This window comes from Kogia breviceps, chromosome 7 (assembly GCF_026419965.1).
Source record: "Kogia breviceps isolate mKogBre1 chromosome 7, mKogBre1 haplotype 1, whole genome shotgun sequence".
Taxonomy (NCBI): domain Eukaryota; kingdom Metazoa; phylum Chordata; class Mammalia; order Artiodactyla; family Physeteridae; genus Kogia; species Kogia breviceps.
In genome coordinates, this window is record NC_081316.1 from 34278698 (window position 1) to 34296467 (window position 17770).

The window sequence follows — 17770 nt, forward strand, 5'->3', positions numbered from 1 at the left end:
GCAGCAAATTTTGAGTTCACAGGGTCACTGATTCTAACATTTTAGTTAAAACTACTTTTTAGTACCCATCTGTATAATATCCAATAAAGAAAAGCATTTTCAAAGGTCCAAAGATTTCCTTATGGATGGATTCCAGGAAACACAATTTATTTTAGTGGCTAACTGATTTCTAAACACTTTTTGAGCAGACTTTATTTTTTTTAACTCCAGATTTGAGGCACCTTGTAAATGCCCATAAATTGACTAATGATAGCTCCATAGATACTTAGTAGTTTGAAACACAGGCATGTTAAACATTTAGTAATTCAGAGAAAAGGCTTAAGACTTGAAACTGCAAATCACTAGCAGTAAGGCGGTGACCAAGAATGTCTATTTAATCTATTTAATCTTTTGGAACCTCAGGTCCATCATTTGTAACTTGTTATGAGAATTAACACTCTTGGGGCTGAGAGGATTGGTGAGGTTGGGTGAGCAAATGCAGACCCTTTGAAGTAACACTGCGTGATACCCATTCCATGGGTCCCAACTCTCCAGGTTCAAGTGAATCTTCCTACAGCTAAAACATGCATGGGAAACCCAGAGGATGGTACACCGTGTGATCGGGAAAGGTTTCTAAAACGCACCTCATTTTTCATCTCCTGGTGCTCGGGTTCACCATTCCAGCCGCTTTACTAACAATCTCCCCACTTGGAGAATCAGCACTTTTAACCTCCTGTTTCGTACAGTTTGCAATTTGTATGGAGGACGAACGGGAAGAGGGGGAACCGACGAGACACTAGCTGTAGGTGTTTGGACAGGCACATGTCACTCTTAGTTCCCATCAGGAAGAAGAATTAACCAAAGGCTCAGCCTGCCCACCCTGAACCAGAATAGGGCCTGAAGCAATCCTGCGGTTTTGCGGCCAGCTCACAAAAAAGCGAGTTGAAAAATGGAGTTCAAAATAAAGGCTTTCCCTGCCCCCCCTGCCCCGTGATTACAGTGTAGCTTCCTGCCCCAGCACGTCTGCTCCCTGATGACTAAGGATGCTCAGAAGAGACCCTTGTGCTACTGGGTGAGACCCAGCTTTTGTTTGCTCACGAGGAATAAATATAGGTTTGTTAGAAAACTGAAACAAAGAGAAGTTTTAAAAAAATTATATAAAATTCAGCCTGCAGCTTCAATGACCTGTTGGGCATTTTAATGATCACTGAAACACATTGGCAGTCTCAAAAATATTCCTCATTTCCATTTTCATACCTTGCCATCTGGGATAACTATCAAGTTATTATATTTCTCCCCTAAACAGAACTTCCTTCTTTTAGTTCTGTCCCCTCATCATTGTAGTTTTTCAAACTTCAAAAAGCATAGTATAGCTTTTATTCTTTCCTCACCTCTTCCTACTGTGGCCAATAAGTCACCAAACCAGCTCACTGTTATTTTCTAATAAATATGTATTGAAATGTCCTGCCCCTTTCAATGTAGTATTGACACTCTTACTTTAAATCCTTTAATATCTCACGTATGAACAAATGCAGAAACTTCACAAAATATTCTTCCTACCTTTCACCTCACATCTTTCTAACACAATCTGCACATCATCAACATATTAATCTTTCTAAATTTAATGGTTTCAGTCTCCAGCTCACTGCCTACCAAACAAGGATTCAAATGCTTAAGCCTTGCAGCTATCAACTTAATCTGTCCATCTACAAAAAGTTCTCCCCATATACTCTTCACATCAATCAAGTTGGTCTATTCACCATCCCTAGAATATCCTTACATGTTTCCAACTTCAATATTTGGTTCATTAACCACGAATTTACATTGTATTTGCTTTTTCTCTGTGTCCATCTATTTGCACCAGGTCTGGGCAATTCAAATTCTAGTGCTTCCATGAAAACTTCTCTAAGCACTCTGACAAACTGACTTGTTTTCTGAGCCCCTATAGAATCTACTGTCTATATCAGTAGATGTCCATGTACAATGATGTGTTTCAATTGCTTAAGAGTTAAGTCTCCAGATGTTTGTGATTTAATAAAAAAAAAAAAACTACTGATCTAACAGTTTAAAACTGAAAACCTTTTAAGGACTATGGTAATTAAGGCAGTGCCCCCGGCCCCTTACTCATTTGCTTATATTTTTTCTTGAGCAGAAATGAAAGGATTGGTGTGACAGGGAGCCCACAGCACCCATAACCCTTGGGCACCCATGGGGGTATATTACATAGTATGTAGGAACCTATGATCTTTCCTCAGTCTGACTCTTCGCCTGCCTTTTCAGCTGTAAAATAAAGCACAATCATCTACTTATTTCTTCATGTACAAAATCCTGAACCAATCTCCCTAACCAGTCTATCTAATTCATCACCAAATCCTGCCAAGCCTGCCAGGTGTATATCCCCAAACCATCTACTTGTTTCTAGTACTACTGCTACCGTCCTAGGCCAAATTGTCATAATTTCTCACCTGACCTGGACAATAGCTTCCTAAGTGGGTCCGCAGTTCCATTTTCACCTTTCCTAATCCATTCTCCACACTGCTAATGTTATCTTTCCAAAAGATTTGATCATGTTCCTGTTCAATGGTATAATATTGTTCTTTAAATAGATGACAACATCCAACAAAACTTAGCTCTGGTATCACCTTTTGATGCTCTAGTATTACATTCTAGTATCCAGACACTCATTTTCCTTTAGTTCCTCAAAGTCATCCTGCACCTCCACATTTAAGGGCTTTCATATGTGCTATTTCTCAGTGTTCCCTCTTTACCTGGCTAATGCCCATTCCTACCTCAGAATTATAGAAAAATCTTTCTACAAGACTAAGTTAGGTCTTCCTCTTACTTACTCATGTACCTGGACTTTCCCATACTTAGTCATAACACAGCTGTAATTCACTGTTGACTTCATTATTAGCTTAATGTTATTCTCTCTTCCCTGCTACTCCACAAGTTACCTTGTCCTGCATATTTTAGGTGTCCAATAAATATTTATTGAATAATTGATAAAATGACATCAATGTAATATATGTTATGGTAATACAAAGTTTGAGAACCATTGGTATATATCATTTATTGAGCACTTACCATTGATGTCTGTATTTTTATATGTTCATATTTTATTTTCTTAACTAGACTGTAAGCCCTTTGAGAGGTGACAGTAATGCTTTACTCTTCTTCTTTTTAGTTATCAGCATCTTGAACACAGTTATCACTCAATAAATATCTATTTGTTGAAAAATGTAGAACAGCATCTTTAAATGATACTTTATATAGGGTGGTTAGGAATGGCCTCAGCCAAGAGATGACATTTGAACAGAGATGTGAAGGGAGTGAGGAACAAGTCATACATACATGTGAGGAAGGACTACCCTAAGAAGCTAGAAAAGCAAGTGCAAAGGCCCTGTGGTGGGTGGAACCTGCTTGTTGGGTTCAAAGAACAGCAAAGAAGCTAGTATGGCTGCAGCAAAGTGGGGTGAGGGGAAAGTCATAGGAAATTATATCAGATAGATAGCTAGGGAACAGAGCACATAGTGCTTATAGACTGTTAGAAAAATTTCAGGCTTTTACTGCAAGGGAGTCAAGGTGCCATTGGAGAATTTTGAGCTAGGAGTTGACATGATATGACTTAACTTTTAAATTATCTGATGATTTAATCCATGTAAAAAACTTACTTACTGACCTAGAGTAAGTACTTAGTAAATGTTTGCTTTATTATCATATCACGTGGTATTCATTTAGTCTGAGAAAAAAGATCAGACATTTACGTTTCAATCTTTAAACAATGCTTAAATATAGCAAATATGACAAATAGAATAAAATGTGGTGTTGCTCTTATTAAATTATTAACATAATAAATAAATTAATTAATATAATTATATTATAACAATATAAATGATAATTTATAATATAATTGATACATGTATATTTATACGTATGTAAATGTACACATGAATTGCTACATTATTTCTTATATGGAGGAGGGATGCTAGCAAGGCATTCATTAGACAAGCAGCCTATACTGGTGTGAAATTAGACATGACTAGCAAAGTAATATAAACATCAAATACATACTAGACAGCTTCATGCATGATATGTAATGCTTTTTCAAACTGCTAAGTGAAACAATCGAAGGTATTCATGTAGTCAGCCCCTAAAAGCTTAAGATACAGTTGAAAAGCTCTATATACTGTAAACTCAATTACCTCATCTAAAAAACATTATGCCATTAGCCTGTAATATATCAGTACCACATACCTTGGACCACACACACATCAATATGGTGAGCACTTATATTTTAAATCACCAAGCAATCCCTAGACATGTTTAAATTAAAAAGAAACTCTTTTCCCCTGATTTTCAGTCCCTTAAAAAAGGCTTTTGTTATAAAATCTGTGAACGTTCATTAAGAAATGGCATGCATAATCATTATTGATTTTTTAAATGACCAGAATTTCTCCAAAGCATTTAGTAACAGCTCATTTTAAAATGATTAATTTTCTATTTTCCATGTGGTGAGAGTGACTTTTCTTGACATAATATTCTATATCCATAGAGCTTTGAAACAGAAATGACCACAATTAGTGCTATCAAATATCATGAAAACACGTCCCCAGTTATACTCCTTTTACAATCTTGTCTTGCCCATGTGCCTGCATGCAGTTAAATGCAGTATGTAAGCGTGTAAGGGGAAGAGATGATGTCATCATGGAAAAATTTGATCAGGTTTGCTTTTATGCTCAGGGGGAAATGTTCTGCTGGTGCTATGAAATCATGCAGATGAAAAATGTGTGTGTGTGTGTCTTTGTGTGCGTGTGTGAGCCTCCTTATAATCCAGAATTTGTTTTAATTTTTTTCACATTTTCTGGAATTTCAATTCAACATGTTTTATTTTTAGTCTTATGTTTCATATGTCTTTAATGCAGCCAACAACACTACTAAACACTAGCTTACAATTTGAACTTTTGAAACAGTTTTCAAAAACACTTTTGAAGGAGAGTCCTTTATCAGCAGATCCACATAAACTTGTAGGCTCTGAAACTTGTCAAATTTCTAGATTAAAGGCTGCCACCTGGCCTTTCTCCTTCTCCCCCTCACTCTGGAGTTTGGGGATTCTCAGCAGAGCATTAGAATAGGGCTAGAAATACCCTCTCTCACGTCTCTTAGCACAAAAGCTCATCAGAAACAAACTCCAATGTGAAAAGAACATTAGAACTTGGGGAAAAAAATGACTTGCTTTTGCTCATGTAAAAAGGTCAGCAGCTAATGGTCTACAGCAAGTAAGAAAGAAGGTAAACATAATAATAATAAAATTTATTTTACTCTCTTGCAATTTGGGGGAAATTATGAAATAATTCTGACTCTTGTCATTTGCTTCTTTTATGTAAAAAGCTGACTCAAACATGAGTGCTTGTCACAAAGGTTAATTCTATGCTTTGCACATGGTTATTTTCCATTTGGCTATACAAGGATCTATACATTTGTCCAAATAATTATAAGTATGTAAAGCCAAAATGTAGTTGAACTTCTAATTCCATCTACAGATAATTGAACAAACTTTATACTGTTTTTAGTAATTTTCCGAAAGAACCTCAGCCTGCCTTTCTAGACACTGGCTTTCTTCACCACCCACCAAAAGAATTATACAATAATTGGAAGATTGGCAATTCTTCTATGATTCACTGAGAGCAATCAAATGAGAATAATGTAAATTCTGACTTTGTAGTAATAAAAAGTAAGACTAAACAATGTAATAATGTATGGGTACTAGACATGGTCAAATGAATGCACTGAAATACACTTAAAAACCATTGCAATAGGCCCATATAAGTGCACACTGGGCATTCCAGTGTGTGTACAGCCATTATTTTACAAAGCAGGTATTATTATTTTTAATTTGTATACCTTTTGATCTAGGAATTAGATGAGACATACTCAAAATAATGTTTTAAAAACCATGTGCATGAAAACTTTTCAGTATATATTACTATACGTTTTAAGTTCTATTCTAAATTTAGCCACATAATAAAATATTGCCTTTCTCTTTTTAAATCTGTGACTGCTTAAAATTCCTTTCTTCCAAATCATTTTGTATGCTTGATCTGAACATCTATGTACTACCACATACATATATTCTCCCTGATAGACGGTAAACTCCCTGAGTAGACTGTGTCTTTGTCATATTCATTCTCACCACTAACAGGTATGCACATAAATATACAGAGTAAATAACATCATCTCTTGTTCCTAGCATATACTCATCAATCATCTATCAAGTTTCAAAATGACATGTATAAGTAGGACTCAATTATCATGAAATATTTGTAGTTCATAATATTCTATATTATTAAAGATTGATAAAATGATGGACTTGTTACCCTTTATGACTTTTTAAATTTTCTTTTTTAGCTATCCACTGCTGAATAAAATAACACGTTTTTTTGGAAAGCTAATAGCAGTATTTATTGCTCGTGTTCCTAAACACTGGAATTTTCTGATTCCCTTCTGCAGTTTCACAGAAACTGTACTTTTTTTTTTTTTTTTTTTTTTTTTTGAGAGATTGTTGTCCCTCTTTTTTTTTTTTTTTTTTTCCGGTACGTGGGCCTCTCACTGTTGTGGCCTCTCCCATTGTGGAGCACAGGCTCCGGACGTGCAGGATCAGCGGCCATGGCTCACGGGCCCAGCCGCTCCGCGGCATGTGGGATCCTCCCGGACCGGGGCACGAACCCGTGTCCCCTGCATCGGCAGGCGGACTCTCAACCACTGTGCCACGAGGGAAGCCCAGAAACTGTACTTTTACCTTGGTCATTAGATAGTGTTTTGGTAGATGACTAATTAGGGGCTGAGAAGAAAAAATAGTTCTTATATTCCCATTTCACTCACCAACTATTTTATTGGGCAAAAGAGGCAGTTACTGGGAAAAAGATGTAAAAAAAGAAAAGAAATAAACATGGTGATTCCATCTTTACGGCTCCGTCCATAATTGAAAAACACAACCTTTAATTGCTGTAACAATACCTCATTTCAGGTCAAAACTATCTCTTGAGAACCTATTCCATGAAAAGCCCTACCATTATTCTTCTTCCTAGTTCTCAATGGTGAGCAAATTCATAAAACTACTGGTTATCACTCATCTCAACCTTATTTTACAGGAACTACGGCAAACATTACAAACAGGCCTTGAAAAGTAATCCTCAAACTAAATAAAACATTTGGATATTAATATGATCATTTCTATCATCACATTTTTACCTTTAGATAATGCTCTGAACTCAAATAAATGTATCATGTGACTATCTAATAACATCTACAATTACCTAAATGACCGACCTCCTCCAGCATTCATTTACTAACTAGTTTAGACCTCCACGGTCTATTGCTTCAGCCAGTCTCTTGTCAGTACTTTTAACGTCCTCAGATCCTTGTTCTTCCCCTGCACCACCCTAAAACTCTCTAATATGTTTTCTCCATTACTTAAAAAGTCGACTTTGTTCCATATGATTTTGCACATCAAAGACTTCTGAGCTAAGCAAAACTAGCAAAGGGAGGAATTTCCAACTCGATAAAAATAGAAGTCTTCAGGATTAAAAATCGTTTCATAACAACATCTGGATCTACAAGTAAATGTCTGCATTGGTCCATGTATTCACTGATTCATTTATTTATTCATCCAAAACATGTCAACTGAGCACCTATATGCCAGCTATTATGATGGACCTATATGTGAATAAAACACAAACCATGTCCTCAAGGATCTTAGAATCTGGTAAAGGAATAAAGCAAGAACAAGACAAGAAAACAACTAAATATAACAATAGGGTACAGGTGTTCTGACAGATGAGAGCCAATTTGTAGACCCTGAGCCCAGTGAATGAAAGGAGTGCTGATCTCAAGTCTTTACTGTAAAGCTTCCTTCTTATAAAAGAGACCTCAACTGTTTACTATGCATTAGGGAAAGGGAAATGCCTTGTGGGGAGCAGGTGATAGATGGATATATGACCTAAGTCCACATTACACTATGACTATTTTGCCTTCCTGAATGTGTATTTGGCATGGATATTCTCAGCAACTGTCAGAATTTTTATTACCTGATACAGGGAATAAATTCATATTTGACAGAAGGACCAAATAAAATATCACAACTTTGAAAAAATCAGAAATTCACACTATCAGTGACTCGAACATTGCAAAGAAAGTAATTTCCATCATATCTCCATTCCATTCGAGGCCATATATAAGACAGATGGGATGCAAAGAACAGTGGAGAAATTATAATGAAGTAAGAGTTTCAATCATAGTTGTTCCAGATGTGGTCTTTTCATTGAAGTATATGAACAAATATCCTGGTACTTGGCATGCATCTACTGATATGGAAGATGCAATTTTCTTAATCCTAATAAATAGAAAAATCCAGAAGCAGTTTACATATACTTGACAAAAATAACAGAATGCTTACTCTCCTGCATATCAGCTCCAGCTCTGTGACATAACCTACAGGGACTATGGGGATTTCAACATCCCACAAAATACCAAACTGTTCTACTATATTATGATATTTTGCTGATTTGATGTTCAAGGACAGCAATAGTAGGCAAACTAGATGACTTCATAAAATACACGCATCCTAGTGGGTGTAATATAAATCCTATGGGAATCCAGGAAAGGGGCTTTGCCAACTAAGTAGAGTTCCTGGGGCCAGTAGTGGAGGCCATGTAGGAACATTGCCTTTTTTGTAAAGGATATCATGTAAGTGTTCCTAGCTTGCTATGGTTGTTTGATGGAGGTTGAATCCCTGTCTCGGGATACTAATGACCATGTAACTTGAACAGTTTATAATGAACTTAGCTCCAGATAATTAACTCGACCATATTTTGAGTTGTGCCCAGCAACGCTCTATCATGGAGTAGAAGTGTAACATATGGAATTAGTTCAATCAGTCCTGAAGATCCAGGTAAATTCCACAAGCACATCATTCACTCCCTATCCTGCTCACTTTTCACACTACATTTTTTTCTCAGCCTGCACATAGAGTTCATAGCAAGTCCCCTATGACTAGCTGACAAAGGATGAAAAAAAAGTCAAGAACCTTTTTATATCATTCTACATTATACACTAACATTTACTGCTATAGCGTTTAAGCCCCATTTAGGTATATTCCTGTAATATGGTATAGAACAGAAAAAACTGCCAATGATAAAAACATTAACCAAGACATTTCATTGTCTCTGAGCTAGAGAAGTCGGGACAAAAGAATTTAATTTTATAATGGGGAATAATTTATTTTACTATATTTAAAACTTGAAGATATTTATATTTATTTCTTTTAATTCCTAGGAATTGGACTTTATCACTAACTTTCCTATTTTTTTCATCTCTCCTCAATCCCAGGCAGAGAAATAACCCATCAAAAAAAATCATTTATTTCCATATCATTCCACCTATATTCCCTCCCTCTCATCATGATTCACTCTGTTGGATTAATCTTGGAAATACATTTGCATTTCAAAATCATGGATTTCTTAAGGAATGTACTATTATTTTAGTTGTATAGCTACATACAAATGCCTGTAGATTAATCACAGCTGAGACTTTCTTTTCAAGAAAAACCTTTTACCACTTCTACCATACTTTCTTGTTCTGTCAGAGACACCAGCAGTACACACAAATTTCTGGATTTCTCTGAATTTAATCTTGGTAAGATGTTCTCTCAACAAAATGTGCTATTGATTTTTGAGGGGAAAAACTCTGATCTTTATGTCTTATTTAATTCCTGGATGGCACAACATCCTGAGGTATTGCTATCTCACAGCTCAGAGAATTAGGTTTTCTTGATGGGCAAACATACTATGGGCCTTCTATCTGACTAGGATGTTCTTTCCCACAAACAAGGGCTGGATTCTACATTTAGACGGTGAATGTTCAGTTCCTTCCTCAGAGCATAATGTAGCATTCTACTAAGTAACAGAACTTCTTTTTTTTTTTTTTTTTTCCTTTTCCCTTCATGTACTTCAAACCTGATCTAACCACCCAGAGCTCTTTGAAGTCAAAGGAAACTCTGAACCCAGGGAAACTCTGATGTCTGGGGTAGAGACTCTTAAGATAAATGAGACAAACAGATAGGAATGTTAGGAGAAAAAGAGAGGTTGAATCCTTTGAGTATTTTGTACCATGTTGATGCCCTAGTGGTTCAGAAAATCATGTACACAAATCAGCAAGTCATGATTGGGAAAAAGAACAGAGTAATTATACAATAGCAAGTGAACTCTCTAGACTAGGATATGAAAGTTCATACAACAATGTAACAATTATTTTGTCTTGATTGGAGATGCCAAGTAACTAAGGGTCAAAAGGCATGAAACCTAACCTTGAACTTATCACTTGTTTTGGTTTTCTCATCCCAATACAATACTGGGAAGATTAATAGTTTAGATTTTTGCCTTTAAAGTTCCTCAGCTCTGGGAATATTAACATTTATATTTATAATAAATTGATCATATTATGGTACATATAAAGTAATCAAAATCAAACTACACATTAAATTGGTGCACCCTGGTCTCAAATACTTGTAACCCAACTATGGCCTAACTCTGTGAAATCTCTGCATTGCTTCCATGCAAAATGAGAAAATGCATAGGCTAAGATTAACTACTTAAAGCTAAAAACATAGAGAGGCTATTTTTTAAATTGATCCATTGATGCTTGGAAAGAAAGAATCATAGGATATAATTTATTTTCATTCAGGGTATTTTTTCAAGTCAGAATAGGCTATGAGTCATGCATTTATAACTAAAATATTAAATATGTAAACTGTCTAACATAATTATTAAATTTACTTGCAAATATTAATAGTGTTTAAATCACTCTTAACACAGACATACTTCACACATACCAGACATAACTTACTCACTCTAAAGTATTTACACAGCTGTAAAATCCCAAAATTAACTATCAATCAGGAAAAGTAAAAATATTGCTATGAGAACAAGAATATGAGACTTAAGCAGCTGGAAAAGAATTACAAAGGACTTCCTATAATGTGACTTTAGATGAGATCAACTTTGCTGTTGATTTTTTTAAAGTAATTTTGTTTTAACATCTTTCTAAACATAACAGTTTCACTAATTCAGCAAAGTAATTGGCCAACTCATCTATCTTCACCACTATTGTCCCTAAATTTCAAAATGCCCAAGTGGAAAATAATTACTTACATACACACGTAAGCAAACAATATTGTGATCTTAATATTGTAACCTCCAATTTGAAAGTCTCCTTTTTTCCTAAAGGAAGTAGTCAATGTAAACCCAACTACGTGGGTCTTAGAAAATCTATTCTAGTTTAAATTTAGATTTAATAATAAGAAAATATTGTAGAATATCATATAACAGCTATTTGTTTATAGACAAAGATGGACTGAAGACCATGACTCGAGAAAATTATATTTATGAACAATAATAGCCATGAAGATATTAGCCATTTGGCTTTTCATCTTTTGAAAAATTTCTCATAAAATGCAAAAATGAAAAACTAGCTGTCTTGCATTTTTCATAAAGTTAAGCACATGCTATTTTGATTTAAACTGCACTGGAAGTAAGTTGTGAAATATATGAATTTTGCCAAGGACACAGAAGGCAATTTGGTCAAGAGTAATTGTGTCAACTTCTAACTCAGAGCAAATTTGATTTTTTGAGCATTGAAAGTTAGGTCATAGTGGGCTTTTTTAAACCTACACTTGTTTAATAATGATGGTTGAATTTTTATACTAAAACATTTATCATAATCAAAATATTACTTGAGTTTTTTATTCAATTAAACAAATGGCTTAGGGTCAATAAATGAAAGGAAAGTTTCCTTTGTTTCTTTTTATGTTTTACAGTTTTATTATAAAACTAATATAATTTGAAATAAATGTTTCAAAGGAAACAGCTAGCAAACTCCTGACTCATCTATGGAGATTTGGGACAAATGTATCAATACATATATTTGCATATAGTAGCTATCACATTAACTATAAACTTTTACAAGGTACTTATTTTTTTCTTCTAATTTTCTCTAGTTAATCTAAAATTCTCATCAGGATCTCTTAATTCAAATGCATAAGAGAGGTAATATTTATCAATAGCCTTTTTTGTGTAATGCTCTTTGGCAGGCATAGATGCATAATTATTAATCTTATTTTAAAGATAAGAAAACTAAGGCTCAGACACATCCACTCAATAAATAATAAAACTAGAACACAAGCAAAATGTGTTCAACATCAAAGCCTTTATGCAATAGACTAGTGCTTTGTGGTCTGTCTTACACTTGACAGTCTTATAATTCTATTCAGGGATATTAACTTCTGTTTTAAAAAGCAAAAGTTGACAAAATAAACAAAATCAGAAAACTGTGCCTTAGCAGATTGTTTATTCTTTGTTACTAGGAAGGATTCAATATCTTAATATGGAGGCAATGAGCTCTCTTTCCTCAACAATAAATAATACAAATAGAGGTCGCAGGAACTATACAATATTAAGATAATGTTTTCAAAAATCTGGGCACAGCCCTTTTTTTTTTTCCCTCTGTTAATTATTTTAGAGTGAATTTTCTATGCAAATTGTCCTCCTACTATGCATTATGTTTTCTCATTAGTGAACTGAAGTAAAAGCCAGTTGCATTACAATGGAAGACACAGCAGAAGAAAAATCAGTTTCCTAACAGTCCTAACATTGTCTGCATTTTCCTAAGCGATCTCTTCGTGTCTAAGCTACGCATAGTGAACCAAAGTGAGAGAGCATTAGACTTGGAAAGTGGACGGCTACGTCAAGTTCTTGCTCTGTCACTTACTAGCTGCGTGATCCTTCATAAATCATTTAGCCTGCATCTCAATGTAGGGAAAAAAAAAAATGAATTCAGTGGTTCCCAAACTTTGCTGCACATCAGGTTCACCTGCAGAGCTTTTTAGACATCCCCATCCCCAGGTTCTTCTCCATAGGGATTAAATCAGAAAGTTCAGGCAAAGGAGCCAGGCCCCATAGTTTTTAAAGATCTTCAGGTGATTCCTCTGCACAGCAAGGTTTGGGAGCCACTGAGATAATTAACATTTTCACAGAGCTGCTTTTATTTTTTAAATTTTTAAATAAAAAAAATTTTTTTAACATCTCTATTGGAGTATAATTGCTTTACAATGGTGTGTTAGTTTCTGCTTTATAACAAAGTGAATCAGCTATATATATACATATATCCCCATATCTCCTCCCTATCCCACCCCTGTAGGTGGTCACAAAGCACCAAGCTGATCTCCCTGTGCTATGTGGCTGCTTCCCACTAGCTATCTATTTTACATTTGGTAGTGTATATATGTCCATGCTACTCTCTCACTTCGTCCCAGTTTACCTTCCCCCTCCCCATGTCCTCAAGTCCATTCTCTATGTCTGCGTCATTATTTCTGTCCTGCTTTTAAGATGGAAAAAAAAATGAAGAGGCTTTGTATGTTATGTAATACTTTACAGAGCAATATAAAATATTATCCCCAAAGTAACCACAGCGCTATAAAAAGAAACCCATTGTTTCAGGGAGCTTTATCTTTTGTTTAGATTTTAGTTCGGTAATCATAAAGAAATTTGACATAAATAATCAGATTTACTTTTTTTTTTGCCAGAGTTGCAGAAAATTTAACAGCTTTTCCTTTTTCTTTTAAGCTGTCTTCAGCAATATTTTAACCTCATTTTTTCTTACCTCTTTTTCTTCTCTGTCTAAAATTAAGAAAAGTAAAAAAAAATAAAATTAAGAAAAGTGGAAAAGTGTCATCTACCTTGTTCCTTCCAAAAAATATCAAACACCACACTTTTATTATGTGTTTATAATAACCAGGAAAAATATAAGAACAATGTGCAGAAAGGAAATATGAGCAGTCAGAAAGAAAATAATTTGTTCAAAGTTACTTAGTTCAATATACCCCTTACTTAAAAAGAGCAAAATATTACACACTCCAGATGTTTTGTTTCAGTATTCAGCCATAAAAATCTATCTAGAAACAAAGACCTATTCAGTAAATCTTTCTTGGCCATATTTCGTTTGTTGCCTGATGACATAAGTTATTCCTCTGTTAAAATTTTAATCAATATATCAGATTCAACCAGTTTATATACAGCATTTGTTTTGTATTAATACCATCAACTTCCATAAACTTTTATTTAATTAGACTTATTGAAAGGATTATGTAATTTATGTAATTAGAGTACAAATAACACATTACCTAATTAAAAAGCACCCTCTGCATTTCATTGTTAACAGAGGACTTAATGCATCCATTCACAACAAAATCCTCAGACTAAATTCATAAGCTACTACAAATGTAATCCACCATCTGACAGTGACTGATTTTGCCTTGGGATCTTTTACCTTGGCGGGCTTGTTAGCATCCATGTTCTCTTTGAATTTCTCCTGCACAGTTCCTGCAAGTTGACAGAGCAAGGCACCGTTATCCAATTTCTCCATAAAAGTTTCTGCCGTAATCTCCTTCCCTGCAATAACAAAAAGAAGCATTATAAAAACACAATCATTCCCCAACCCAAATGTGACATTCATGCCAACATATGCAGTTTTTATCACCAAAATTCCAATTCTAGCTGAGTTACATATCTGAGATAGGAAATCACTGGAAAGAATGGTTTCTTTGAAATTTTATGTTTTTCAGTTACTTTGGCCTGTAAGGCAACAGCATAAAGCAAAACTGGTATTTTGTGTTGTGTATACGTCTTTCATCACAAGAACTCCATAGCTCCCCTTTAATATAAAATAGAGCCATACTATATCAAAAATCAACCACCACTGGCAATTTTAAGAGTGTGGCCAATGCATAAAACCACAGCTCTATGGGCTTCCCTGGTGGCGCAGTGGTTGAGAATCTGCCTGCCAATGCAGGGGACACGGGTTCGAGCCCTGGTCTGGGAAGATCCCACATGCCGCAAAGCAACTAGGCCCGTGAGCCACAACTGCTGAGCCTGTGTGCGCGTCTGGAGCCTGTGCTCTGCAACAAGAGAGGCCGTGACAGTGAGAGGCCCACGCACCGCGATGAAGAGTGGTCCTCACCTGCCGCAACTAGAGAAAGCCCTCGCACAGAAACAAAGACCCAACACAGCCAAAAACAAATAAATAAAATTTAAAAAAAAAAACTACATCTCTAAATTCCATTGAGTTTGTTTTCCTGATGAAGATAATACAGGTAAAATTAATGCAAGTAAGAAACTCTCTATAAGAAAACACTGCCCCTCTAACCACTCTTCCCCTTCCTGATGTAGTGCTTGAACTGTGGAATTATTAGGTTCAGATCTCTCTGCTTTTTTTTTTGTCTCCTCACAACCACTCACAGCTTCAATTACTGCTCTTATGAACATGATTCACAGTTGTCCATCCCTGCCATTTTATTGGTTAAAAGTTATTTTTCTTCTTTCTTATATGCTCCCAAAGTATACTCTTTCTTCTTTTTTTCTTTTACTTTGTAACTACTTTATTGGGATATAATTCACATCCCTTACAATTCACATCCCTTACAATTCACCTCTTTCAATTGTGTAATTCAATGACTTTTAGTATATTCACAGAGTTGTGCAATTATCACCACAGTCAATGTTAGTACATTTTTATCACTCCCCAAAGAAACTGTACCCTTTAACTATCACTCCCAATGGCTCCATTCCCCACCCCCCAGGCTCTACAAAATCATTAATTTCTTTTTTTCTATGTTCCTCAAAACTCCTTTCCCTAAGCTCTCTCCTTTTCCTGGTGTTGTAATTCTCTAAGTTTCAGAATATTTTATTTCCTTGTCTTAATTTCCTATAACTTATTAGTCACAAGTCCTGTAGATTCATGCTTCCTTCTGTTTCTAGAACCATAATCTTAATTTTAAAAATTCATGATCTGATACCTAAACTCTAGCAGCAAGAACAATGGCTAGTCCTTGTATCCTCAACGTCTGCCTCCAGAACATACCACAATCACTGCTAAAATTAATATTGCTAAACACCACCCTCACTGAGCCAATCTTCATCTTTATTGCATAGTCTCTAATCTTCTCCTCTATGTAAAAGATGAAACAAACCCACTTTAACCCAATATCCAAAGTCCTCTCATATGCTGCTAATCCACCTTTCTATTCTAACTTGCTTATACCCTGCTCCTTGGTCTGCACCCTGCCTTCCCAGTTCCATGGGCAGATCTTCCTGTTTCCACTTCCATGCCTTGGTCCAGGCATGGCCCCTTCCTGTAACAGCCCCCTATCTTCTATCTGCCTGGCCACGTTCTACTTTCCCTTTAATCAGAAATCCAGAAAGAGTTTCTCCAAGTGTACATCAACCTCCTTCCTATATGGTCATACTCAGGAGTATCACTCGCTCTGGCACTCATCAAACTTCTTCTATGGCTAATAACATGCTTTGTACAAAGTTCCTGTCGTCACCAGTACATTAGAAACCTTCTGAGGTATATTGTTTTTTGTGTCTGTTACTACGGAGGTAAGCATAATGTTACTTACATAGAAGGCACCTAGTAAATATGTTCAGTGAGCACATGAATTGATGAAGAAACAAACTCTTGGAAAACTTTGAGAAAATGTTGGGTATTATTTCTGTGAAAAGTAGTTGTTAAAGCAAAAAGAAAAAAAGGAGGTATTTTAAAGTTTTATACTGAGAGTCATAGGATTACCTTTTATCTTAAGAAAAATGAATGCAGCTCAATTCCATGAACACTTAAGATAAATGTAAACCAACTGGAACAACAGATATACTACTGGCTTAAAGTTAAACTCACAATATCTAATATATTTGGTTTTTAAGAAACATCTGTTTGAAATGATTTTTTTACAGTTTGGGGGGGAAGGGCAGGTGAAGAAGGAAAATGAATTACTTTTTTAATATTCTTTTTTCCCTACTTGATAGTTCACATTTTAGCCCTCAGTTAGGATAATGACTTCTGCAGGTGGCAAAACATCAGTAGCTCTAAGTACTCACCACAGAGGTAGCCTATACAGAGCTATCATTATTTCAAAATTGTATGCAGCTCAACTCAATTAAGAAATGAAAGTAATAGTCTCAAGATACAAAAAAGCCAGCACAACAGAATTTGTATTATGCATTCACCATATTGGCTTGCATTTTCTAATGATAATAAAGTTATTTACAAACAAACATAAAAGTAAATATTAGAAATATTTTTTAAATTATCAATTACATTTCAAGGTAAAGAAGAAAAACTTTACCTAAACTGTTGAATGATTCCTTTATACATTACTTATAAGATTTTCTACATTTGGAAGAGGTCTTTAGGTATTATTTCATTAAGCTACTTGAAAATTTAAAGATTCTATTCATAATGTCAAGTGATGAAATAATTACAATAAATTTAAAAGAACTTGTAAATTATAAAAAGAAAAATGGCTTTCATTAAAAAGTCATTAGCAATTTACCAAAAGGAATGATTTTTAATTTTTCTGCACTATACCTGAACAATTTTTTGTTATCCTGCTTTTCATGAATACTTGAGGAATTTAACATTGAACATCTGTACCTAATGAAAAATATATTAGGTCTCAGCTTTCAATTCTGTATATTTTATAGCTCCAAAAGGTGGGATTTTTTTTTTTTTTGGCTAAAGCAGACACTATTACATAATTTATGGTTGAAAAGTACTGACTCAAATGAAGGAAAAATGCAAGACAGAATTTTTTTTAAACCTTCGTATGTAACATTTTCCATCCAATGATTAAGAATCATAAAATATACATTTTAAATGTACTGTATAATTTTAAGAAATCAGTTAT

General features: G+C 35.0%; 1 protein-coding gene across 9 annotated transcripts in view; it reads right to left on the reverse strand.

Annotated features, from left to right (window-relative positions):
• Positions 1-17770, reverse strand: part of GAS2 (growth arrest specific 2) — a 161102-nt gene that overhangs the window by 88344 nt on the left and 54988 nt on the right. For all 9 annotated transcript variants that reach the window (XM_067038089.1, XM_067038091.1, XM_067038086.1 and 6 more), the window contains one exon: positions 14356-14477. In XM_067038089.1, the coding sequence (XP_066894190.1) occupies positions 14356-14477 (122 nt within the window). The remainder of the gene's footprint in view (positions 1-14355; positions 14478-17770) is intronic.